A 10,324-nucleotide genomic window follows, 5' to 3' on the forward strand; every position below is an offset into this window, starting at 1 on the left:
CGGTAGCGGGGTACCAGCCCCCGGCCAGCCAGAGTGGGCAGGAAAAGAGTGTGACGGTTCGCCATAGTCTAGATAGGCTGCATGCGAAGTAAACTAAAGACCTCTCTCTCTCTCCCGTCGGCACATTCTCTCGGAGATAGCGGCGGCTGAAGCGGACGGCCTAAATAGCCGCGGTAGACCCCACATATCCTTCAGCAGGGCTGGAGATGGTAGGGCCAAGAATGGCGGCAGCGGAAAGGGCGGAAAGGGCGGAAGAGGGCGGAAGAATCAAGAGCTGGCAAAGAGACCCCACCCCTCTTCCTCCCTACTCTGCTTGGACTAGTCACCTAGACATCAACCTTATCTGCAATAGACCGGGAGAGCGTGAGAAGTAGGGCGAGAAAGAGGGTACAGGACGACCGGGGAGGGGGGCCGGAGGGCATAGTTGAACACACGGGTGGTAGGGACGAGGTATGGACTAACGAATACCTTCATTCATTCTCTCTTTCTTGCCGGTGTTGGACGGGAGGGGTGGAGCGGAGATGGAGCAGGGCGGGGGGGTTGACGGGCGGGGGGGTTGACGAGCGGGGAGGGCTGCGCGGAGATCAATTGGGAACCGGCGTCGAGCTCGCGGCCAGCGGTTAGTGACAGCCGGGTGGAAAAGGATATGTAATCTGCCATGATCTACTAAGGTCAAATGCAATGGTGATTAAACAGAGACGTGGCAGGTAGAGAGCAGGCGAGAGGATGAGCTGGAGGAAGAGGAGGGTTCTGAGGTTGAGGAGCCGGGGACGATCACTCCCGCTGTTCCTCCCTTCTTCGGCCTAGCCTTTCGGAGGGAGTGAGAATGGGCTTCGATTTATAAACGCAGCATTTTTCACTAAATAGACCATTTTTGTACTCAATAAATCCACTATTCCTGATTAATAAGGTGTTATTTATGAATGCGTCGGGTCTGCAAAACTGCCTCCCTCTCCTCATTTGGCCGACGCAGCCATGGCCACGAACGGCTATTCCCAGAAATGCTGTTGCTCACTACTAACCACGTTCGTTTCCTCTCGCTGACCGCCCCTCCATCGCTGCACTCCATCACTACGTCATCCTCTCGCCGACAGCTCCTACATACATCTCCTCCACCCCTCCATCACTTCCTCTCCTCGCTGATGGCTCCCCATCACTTCTTCATCTCGCCTACAGCTCCTCCATCACTTCCTCCTCTTTCTGACAGCTCCTCTTCTCGTTCCTTCTCTGGCTAACAGCTTCTCTTCTCGCCAGCAGCTCCCCCACTCCTCCCGTCGCCAACGGCTCCTCCTCTGCTCCTCTCGCTCTCAGATTCCGCTCTCCTCCTATTGCCGACTGTTCTTCCTCCTCTCACAAACATCTCCTCCTTCACTTTCCCCATACGCCGACAGCTCCTCCTCTCGACACAACTAGTCACACGGCCGGAAATTTACCCGCCCCACCCCCCCCCCCCCCCCCCACCTCCACCTTCCTGCAGGTTATTATCTGAGATTGGATCGGTGGCTGAGGATGAACAGTTACCCTATCTTACGGCACTGAGGAAACCTCGTTCATCAGCAACTATTCAAAGGGCGGGGAGATGGGGGATGGAGGGTGGGGGGGGGGCTAATTCCCAGCCGTGCGAGTACTCCTCTCGCTGACATCTCCTCACTCTACCTCTCGCTCACAGCTCCTCCTGTCGCCGCAACTCCTCCTCTCGCTTCCTTCTGTCCTCAATAACACCTCCCTCACCGTCTTCGCTCTCTCAGTCTCTGGTATTCCTTCAGCAGGTACGTATTGTGCTCCTATGCTATCTATCCTACACAAGTATCAGACCTACCTCGCTGCGGATACCCCCACTGTCATCGCCGGTACCAACAGACTGACTATTCAGCACGCCGGTCATGTTGAATCTGTGGTAAGGTACCCGGATGAAGACCGGAGAACGGGAAGAGTGGTAGGAGCAATGGGAGGCGGGGAGAGGCGCGGAGAGGCGAGGAGAAGCGGGTTTTGCTTTGCATAGGCGCGGACGGGAGGATATATATGGGGTGAGTAGCAGTAGCTATCATACATACAACCACAGCAATTTCAAGCAGCAGTTTGCGCTCGTGTAATTGTTGAGGTCAGCCATATTATAAACTATGCCCTTATAGCCCTTGTATGTAGAGCCTTTTTAGACTATACAGCCTTTTTAGACTATGGAGCCCTTTAATAGCCGGAATAGAGCCCTTTTAGGAGCCCTTTTAGAGCCGTTTGACTGTCATCCTCCCAGGCCGTAATAACGCGTGCCCATTTAGTTAATACGGCAGTGCCGTATTCCTTGTACCCTAGGGGATCACGACCGACCAGAGCTATGTAGGAACTTGTGGTTTGGCCTTTCTTGAAATCTGTCGGTGGATCATCGATCGTTCGCCTCCTACCAACTTTTACAGTCCACAGGCGGTAGTCGGAAGTGCTGTTTGGAATGCGGCCTTTGCTTTGTGGAAATAGCCATGTTTAGAGGCGAGCCTCTTGCGGCAATGAATCTCCACGCTCGTCGACGCCGCTTCACCGGCTAAACAGTCTGCTATGCACGCGCTGGTGGTCGCACACCGAATCTCCACACTGTACAATACAGTTGGTTGTGTATCGTACACGGTGGCACAGGGCTGGCTTTGCATACCCAGGCTGAATCATTCGCTAAGTCGCACCAATCAGCTAGTACCTGAACGTGCACTCCCCGAGTTGGCTGCAAGGCCGTACATTAGCCTCGCGATTGCAGCAGTTCTCGCCACTGGTCCTGCTCGTGTGACGAGACAGCAAGCCACGGCCCACGGTTGTGAAACCACATTGATGGTCGCACACCGAAACCCAATCCACTGGTTGGTAGAACGTGCGTGCCTTCGTCACACACCGAAGCCCAATTGGTGGAGCAATGGCAAGCCGAGCAACTTACTGTGCATCTCTGCAAGGCCCCCGCTCGCTAGAGTTGGATCTCTACGATCGGGAGGCTGGCGCGGGTGGCATGGAAATCCATCTGGCTGTGGGACCTGAGGATCTCGGCTCTTCCGCCGGTGCGCCTTATAAGCCAGCACTATCTCCCTCGCTCCCGGTCGATATCAAGTCACTTCCTAGGCCAGCACTACTACCTCCTACACCACCTCCTGCTTCTTTTCGTGTCTCTTCAAATCAATCCAGATATCCACTTTCACGATGAAGTTCCTCTCCACTGCATCTCTCGTCATCGCCGCCCTGGCCGCTCCCATTCTCGGCACCCCCGTCGAGAATCGCGGCTATGGCAAGAAGTGCCTGACCGACGAAGAAGCTACCGGAATCGTCAAGCTGTGGAGCGCCGCCTTCGGCGGCAGCGTCGAGGCAGCCCGCAAGGTGGCGGCAGAGAATATCGAGGTGTACGACAACACCGTCAACTTCCTCTTCAACATGACGATCGACACGCCGTACATCAAGGGCATAGACAACGGGGGGTCTACTACTGCTCCTCCAGGCATGGTCCAGGTGGCGTCCAGCCCCAAGCCGCACTACGACGCTAAGTTCGAGGTCATCACTATGCTGCATGATTGCGATTCCATCTCGTTCCGGTGGAGATTCGTGGGGAAAAGTGCCGGTGTCGATCCGACCTCGTATGTTCCCCTCTCTCTGTTTCTCACTGGCATTCGATTTTGGTGTTTACGGCGTTGACTGACGCTTACTTCTACCACTATTCAGAACAAACAAGCCCGGTGACCTAATCAGCTACAACGGTATCGACTTGATGGAAGTTGACACCAAACGCAACCGCGTCACGAAAGCGTACTCGGCGTTCGAAGCCCTCAACATGCTCTACCAACTAGGTATTAAGATCTGTTTCCAGAAAGACAATCCTAATGCTTGTTTTTGAATATACGACATGATCGTGCTTGTGGAGAGTCGGATGGGAGGGCCGGGAGGGCCGGGGGAGTCTGGGAGTGCTTAAGGAGCCGCGTATGTGGTGTAATGTGTTGTAATTGAGTATTTATGACTTGTTTATAATTGGGGCGGCCTTTCGTTCACAACATGGGTGATCGTAGCTGGTAGTTTGATAGTCAATGTGCAGTTACTCGTTGAATCCAGCAATAACTCCTGCCATTCATGTTCCTCACGAACGCCATCCATCAGAAATTACAGCCGGACTCGTAATTCCACGGAGTTGTGAATGTGGCCCCGGGTGGCTACAAAACCGCATCAGTATCGGTGATTTCCTCGGCGCCGGCTGGTGAGACTGACTTACTTGTTGTATGCAAGCCTCACCAATGACCTCCCCATCCTATTATATGTTGGCTATCCTTCTGTCAGCACCGCGCACCTACGGTTGAACAAGGGAGGGGGCCTACCCAGCTAGGCCAATATTTCCCCAGCCCATTGAGCGCATCCTTCGCAAATGCCGCCCACGCACCTGTCCACGATTAGTCTTGCACCGGCCGAGAGACCTCCACAACCCACCCTGAATGTATCTACTGCTATCCTTCTGTTCCGGCAACGCACTCTCTTGCTCAAAAGTCCCAAAGATCTGCGCGACCTCGCTGCCATACATCGCATGAAACCTCGCGCTCCTAGCCGCCGGACACGTGAAGCTGTTCCTCGTAGCCAAACTCCCTTCCAGGATCTCCTCGTCATTACTGCCAATGAGTATCGGCACGCGCGTGAACCGTCCCTCTTCCAGCCGCTCCCGCGCATCGCTGAACACCGTGCTGTCATCCACGACTGGCCCGAACGTGAGCTGCACCTTCACGACGGTATCGCGCAGCTGCAATTCCGGGTACGCCCGCAAGCACATCACCTCCGCGTACGACGCCATCGGCGAGTTGCACACCAGCGCTTCGGTCAGGTTTGCCCACGCGGAGTGATTGCCTGCCGCCGAGTCGACGATGGAGATAGTGCCCGATTGGAGGATTGCCCCGCTTGTCAGGGGGCCGGAGGCTGATGAGAAGAGGTAGGCGTCGGTTGCGGCGCTGCCCGAGGATTCGCCGAAGAGGGTGATCTTCTTGGGGTCCTGGGGGAGTGAGCTGGTGATGACTGGGCGGGGTGGGGGGAGGGTGGGGAACATACGCCGCCAAAAGCACGGATGTTGTCGTATGTCCACTCTATCGCTGCGCGGACGTCGTGGAGGCCTAGATTTTTTTCGTCGGAGTAGATGCCGTCACCGGGTACACCCGGAAAGCCGAAGAGGCCGAGTCGACTTGCGTCGGAGAGCGTTAGCTATCTGTCAACCGCAGATACGGAAAGCTCAGTGGTGCGGGGAAAATACTAATTAAAGGTTACCAAAATAACGTCATCTTGGTCCCTTACGAAGGATGCTCCGTTGTATAGGGGTAGATAGGAACCTCCGAACGAAAACCCGCCGCCGTAAACCCACAACATCACCGCGGCCTCGGATCCCCCTTCTTCAGGCGCGATGTGGAGGGCACCCACACATTGACGGACAACCTCCGCACTCGTCAGCGGTCTTTTGCCGAAACGCAAAGGGATAGCCACGTAGCGTACGCAACCTTCGGATTCTTCCGCCGGCGGAGTAAAGTTCTCAAAGTCAAAGAGCGGGGCGTTGTAGCACGCCGGGCCGAAGCGACTCGCATTCCTGGCCGCCGTCCACGCGTCCGGCTTGTCGGGCGGGCTCCACCGAAGGTTGTCTATCGGCGGCGCGGCATACGGTATTCCCGAGGAATTCGCGAACCGTGCCCGGAGCACGCGGCGCCCAGTGGCCGAGCACCGGGCCGTCGAGAATGTTCACCAGTAACTCCGATGTGTTGAAGCCTTGTTGCGCATCGGCGACGCTAAGCAACTGCAGGGGCAGGAGGAAAAAGAGCGTGAGGAGCATTAGTTACTAGTGGTATTGGGCTGTGAACCTTGTGTCTGGTTGCTGGGACGGGCTATGTAGCAGGAGACATGGCGGGGCAAGGTTGATCAATGTCCAGATGCCAGATCCGACGGCCAACAGAGGTGATCTAAGATTGATGAGGCGTAATCTACTGAGATACCTTGCTTGGCCGAGTTTCCGAGGCTGGAGCCGTAGAAGTGACTTACAGTGTCAGATCTAAGTTGAGGGAAGTGGCTTGGTACATATATCTGCGTGTGGTATGATGTGGTTATATACTTTTTAAGTGTTACGACAAAGAGGCTCAGATTATGTATGCAGGTACACACATACCCCGGTATTCGGCAGCAATACGAGCGTCGGGCGAGCTTCCGTGGAATCCGCGGAGAATATGTAGTGGCAGCCGGTGTTGCATGTAGATTAAGGATGGGGAAACAAGCCTTTTGTCCCTCTACGGGGATTGGCCACGAAAAGCATGCAGCTGGCACCTATTGTCATTGCTAGAAATGATCTTCGAACTCTCACCGGGTTCCTGTATTATAGTAGGAATAAAGTGGGCCAATGGGGTACCTTACTGGCCAGAACACGGCCTTAAAAGTTCATACAGAGGTGCGATCGACTGCGAACGAACCGTGACAGGCTGCAGCCGATACGTCGAGGCAATGACTGAGCACGCAATCAATCAAGATCGGCAATCGTTCATGCGCGTGCATGTAGATCCGGGGGCGCATCAACTCATCAAAACCAACTTCGACCTACTGATATGGTTCAACTGTGAGTTACGTGGCTGCAGGGCGAGGCCATGTGCAGCGAAACAGTCTTAAATGTTTTGCGCGGCGAAGCAGCGGTCGAGTGAGATTACGTGCAAAGGAAGCAAAACGGTGGTCACAAAAACCCAGACGGCTAAATAGGCTGAAAAACATCGTCATTTTAGTTGCATCGTGAGGAGATTACCGGTATAAATCACCCACTAGCCAGAGCCATGCTTCGATAGACCCAGTTATATGGATTTTCACATCGCACGAGCAAAACACAAAGCACAAATGTTTGGAGCAACAAACGAGGCCCACAAGGGGTTCTTTTATCGTTCCAATCTTCCATCATCTTCTGTAGCTAGCTTCATCCATCCGCCGGCGCAAGTGATCAACCAGCAGTCCTTACCCTCTCCGCCCTTCCTGGGTCTAGATCTCTTGCTTAGTACCCGGTGGGCACACCACCTCCGTACTGCTCGCATCCCTTGCCGGACATCTCGGTGAAGGTGGCGACGATGGATGGGTCCTCGCACCCGGCGGTGACACACGCCAGCACGCTGCTGGTGAACGTCTCGTTCTTGCAGAGGCACTCGGGGCCGTCTGTATTTTCCGTTAGTGGCGTGCTTATCACAGTGGAACGAAAAGGGTTGGGGGAGATTGATTTACCTCCGATCTTGCAGCCGGTCTCCTTGACGGCCGGGATGATGCAGTCGATCACGCTATGAAGGGGGTTAACGGTGGGGGATGTGGGAGGATGTTTGGATTGATTATGTTTCCCTACCACTGCGGGATCTCAGGCATGCTAGCGGGGGCACCATCAGACGGAGGAGCGGTTTGCGGAAGAGCAGTGGCTACGGCAGCGGCGAGGGCAACGAGGATGATCTGGAAGTGAATCATTGTGAAGGTTGGTTGACTGGTTGAAAAAGAAGTAGAAGTGAGGGAGTGAGGGAGTGCGAGTGAATTTATGAGTGAATGGAGTAGTCGGTGTGGTGTGAAGGCTTGATGAGAAGTTTGAAGGACGGGAGCGTGAGGTCGTATTTATATGCTGCTTCATGCTCTAAAGTAGGTGTCCCCGAATTTGCTTGCCGGTGATCTCGCCGCGAGGGACCATAATGGAGATGCTTATCGGTATCCATCGTGATCATCATTATTCCTCCCAAGCCGGGAAACATTTTTCCGTCATAGATTTCGCAGCTTGGCTGAAACCAATTAACACATTCTTCATCCATCGGCTCGACCTAACCGCTGGCTGGGCCTTCACGGATCAAAAAACTAGGATCACCGTCGGCAGCAAGAGTGACACTCCGTGATGTAGATCGACAACCGAGAATCTGGGGTACATATGCCACACAATCAAAGCCATAATCTCGAAAGTATGGCTTAAATCCTCGGGTTTCAGCTTCTGGGGAAGAAGGCGCGAAAGCAGTACTCCGCCAAGTCCGTTTAATCAACCTGGCACGCGATACGTTTTGCGGATCCCCGCAAACCCGACGGCTTAAAACCGAAATATTGGTAAGATCAACTCGGCTCCGAGGCTGCTCCATCTAGCTAGCTGGATTCAATTGTTACGTGGGCGAGCCGAAGTGTGTGGACAGGCTTGTATGATCGCTTTATCCTACGCAAAGATCGCTTGGTTCCAAGACAGTACATACACTGAACTTTGTCCCAAGAGAAGGATATAGTCTTTATCTGGCACATGGGTGCTAATGGTTGATCAGCAACCGCTTCCACTATGTTGATTTGCCTCCCAGCGAGCTCAGAGCGCGTCCTTGGACTTCCGGTAGTGAGCCACGGAAGCATCTGCTCTGGGAGGAACCGCTGATAACCCACGGAGGTTCGGTTCCAAAGGGCGGCAAGAATAGCTCTCCTAGTATTACTAGGTCTCGTCACTAGTGGGATTTTTGGAAGAACCAAACCGCTTGCTTCATAGATTATCACTTTCACAGTTGGCCGGTATCGTCTCAAGAGCCAGGTTTGGTGGAGGATACCAACCCATTAGCTGCTTGAAGCTGCACCATAGAAACTAGAGTCTGCTTAGGCCTGGCTATTGACAAATCTTAGCAGGGAAACCGTCAGGCCTTCTTGATTCTGTGGAGATACAGGAAAGGGATTTGCGCGACCGCGGTATCCATTACCGACGGCCTCGAAGAGGTAATGGTTAGGATAGATCCAGAGTCCGCGGGGATAACCTAGTGTCTTCGGTATGGAGGTCGGTAGCGGCTATCGGAGTGACGATTTTATGGCTCAAGAATATCTTCAAGTAGAGTTATCTTGATTGAAGTCTCTCCATTGCTCACTTAGTAACTGGTTGTTCAGATATGTGTGAATTTCCGAGCACCACAACCCGAAAAATATTATGTGAACTGCATTGTTCTTCTATTGCTGCAGTTACTCGCCTCACCGCGCCATCCACCCACCATCCACCACCAGCGTCTCACCGGTGACATATCCACTCGCCCTCTCACTCGCCAAAAACACTACTGGGCCCTTAAAGTCTTCGGGTTTCCCCCACCTCTGTGCGGGTATCCTTTCCAGAATCTGGCGATTCCTGACCTCGTCTTTCTGCAACTCGGCATTCATATCCGTTGCGATATACCCAGGAGCGATAGCATTAACGCCGATGCCGCTCCCAGCCCACTCATTACTCAGCGCCTTCGTGATTCCCGCAACACCATGTTTCGACGCGGTATAGGCCGCGACCGAGAACCCGCCCTGGAAGCTGAGCAGGCTCGCGACGTTGATGAGTCTGCCGTGGATCTTGTGCGCGAGCCAGTAATTGCCGACGGTGCGGCATAGTGTGAACACGCTGGAGAGATTCGTTTGCAGCACTTCGTCCCAGTCTTCCTGCAGGAACTCATGTGCTGCGCGGCGACGCTGGATGCCCGCCGCATTGAGCAGAATGTGGATCCCGCCGTTGGGTAGTGAGGAGAGTCTCGAGAGGAGATCCGGAACGATCGAGGAGACCGAAGCGGCGTCGGAAAGGTCAGCGGTTACGATGGCGCATTGCCGGCCCAGCGCTTGGATGGCTTCGCAGGTTGAGGTATTGAGTCCGTCACGCTGTAGGTGCGTAGGAGTTAGCGGTTATAAATATTTAGGGTGGAGCTCGAGGGAGGACCTGGACCAAGATGATGTCTGCCCCGGCTTCGGCGAGTGCCATCGCCATGGCTTTGCCGATGCCACGGGTTCCACCGGTAACGAGGGTAGTCTTACCGGTAAGGTCGAAAGCGGAGGTCATTGTGGATGGTATCGAGTTCGTGATGGTGAAGTGTGGAGATGAGGGGTTTTATCCTTGATACATAGCTCTTGATATGTGAGCTTCCCCGCTAGATCCCGGATGTCGGCAACCTGTCTATTTTCGGCCATAAATTACCGACCTCACCTTGACCAGTCACCAAAGGATGTTGGGCAAAACTTTCTGCCGAACAACTCTAGGTATGGTCTTTCTTGAGTCACAAGTGTTTCTCCACCTCTGAGCCTATGCTGCATGACAGTTGTCTGAGAGTCGCCCATGACCCAAGGGTGCTCAGAGTCGTGCGGGACACGCAGGGAAGCCCGTCACTTCGGCATGTACTGCAGCGAGGCGCGAGGGAGATGGTGGCATGCATCGTTCGCTCTTTCAGCAAAAGGGATGTCCGGTGCGAGGATCGAACTCGCGATCTTCGGATTACCACCACTGAGTGGGAGTCACACTGAAGAATATGAGACCGACGCTCTACCAACTGAGCCAACCAGACTGGTTTCATGTCATCTTTGGTCTCATTACTAA

The 10,324-nt window shown here is 54.2% G+C and overlaps 4 protein-coding genes and 1 non-coding gene across 5 annotated transcripts; 1 reads left to right on the forward strand and 4 right to left on the reverse strand.

Annotated features, from left to right (window-relative positions):
* Positions 1-3,171: 3,171 nt before the first annotated feature.
* Positions 3,172-3,856, forward strand: BZA05DRAFT_448695 (uncharacterized protein; the record flags this gene model as incomplete). The annotated part of the gene is made up of 2 exons (XM_051487280.1): positions 3,172-3,599; positions 3,685-3,856. 2 exons carry the CDS (start codon positions 3,172-3,174, stop codon positions 3,854-3,856), a joined length of 600 nt encoding a protein of 199 aa, XP_051335515.1.
* Positions 3,857-4,109: 253 nt separating this feature from the next.
* On the reverse strand, positions 4,110-5,809 carry BZA05DRAFT_461387 (Carboxylesterase family-domain-containing protein; the record flags this gene model as incomplete). Its single annotated transcript, XM_051487679.1, has 7 exons — positions 4,110-4,166; positions 4,226-4,261; positions 4,329-4,390; positions 4,438-4,987; positions 5,044-5,173; positions 5,243-5,621; positions 5,680-5,809. The coding sequence occupies 7 exons, from the start codon at positions 5,807-5,809 to the stop codon at positions 4,110-4,112; spliced, it is 1,344 nt and encodes a 447-aa protein (XP_051335516.1).
* Positions 5,810-7,000: 1,191 nt separating this feature from the next.
* Positions 7,001-7,455, reverse strand: BZA05DRAFT_448697 (uncharacterized protein; the record flags this gene model as incomplete). Its single annotated transcript, XM_051487281.1, has 3 exons — positions 7,001-7,158; positions 7,225-7,277; positions 7,340-7,455. The coding sequence occupies 3 exons, from the start codon at positions 7,453-7,455 to the stop codon at positions 7,001-7,003; spliced, it is 327 nt and encodes a 108-aa protein (XP_051335517.1).
* A 1,387-nt stretch (positions 7,456-8,842) lies between these two features.
* BZA05DRAFT_410650 (uncharacterized protein) lies at positions 8,843-9,934 on the reverse strand. The gene is made up of 2 exons (XM_051484924.1): positions 9,674-9,934; positions 8,843-9,615 (listed from the first exon to the last, which is right to left on the reverse strand). Exons 1-2 carry the CDS (start codon positions 9,791-9,793, stop codon positions 8,956-8,958), a joined length of 780 nt encoding a protein of 259 aa, XP_051335518.1. The 5' UTR covers positions 9,794-9,934; the 3' UTR covers positions 8,843-8,955.
* A 253-nt stretch (positions 9,935-10,187) lies between these two features.
* On the reverse strand, positions 10,188-10,292 carry BZA05DRAFT_t279. Its single transcript has one exon. It is a non-coding gene; the product is annotated as a tRNA-Met (tRNA).
* Between the last annotated feature and the right edge of the window lie 32 nt (positions 10,293-10,324).

This window comes from Tricharina praecox (genome assembly GCF_024521635.1).
Source record: "Tricharina praecox strain CBS 144465 chromosome Unknown BZA05scaffold_33, whole genome shotgun sequence".
Taxonomy (NCBI): domain Eukaryota; kingdom Fungi; phylum Ascomycota; class Pezizomycetes; order Pezizales; family Pyronemataceae; genus Tricharina; species Tricharina praecox.

Excerpts from the sequence above, each read along its gene's own strand:
- BZA05DRAFT_410650 (XM_051484924.1), bottom strand. The coding sequence starts at position 9,793 with ATGACCTCCGCTTTCGACCTTACCGGTAAGACTACCCTCGTTACCGGT. Across the intron at positions 9,616-9,673 it reads CAGACATCATCTTGGTCCAG|CGTGACGGACTCAATACCTC; the intron begins GTCCTCCCTCGA and ends ACGCACCTACAG.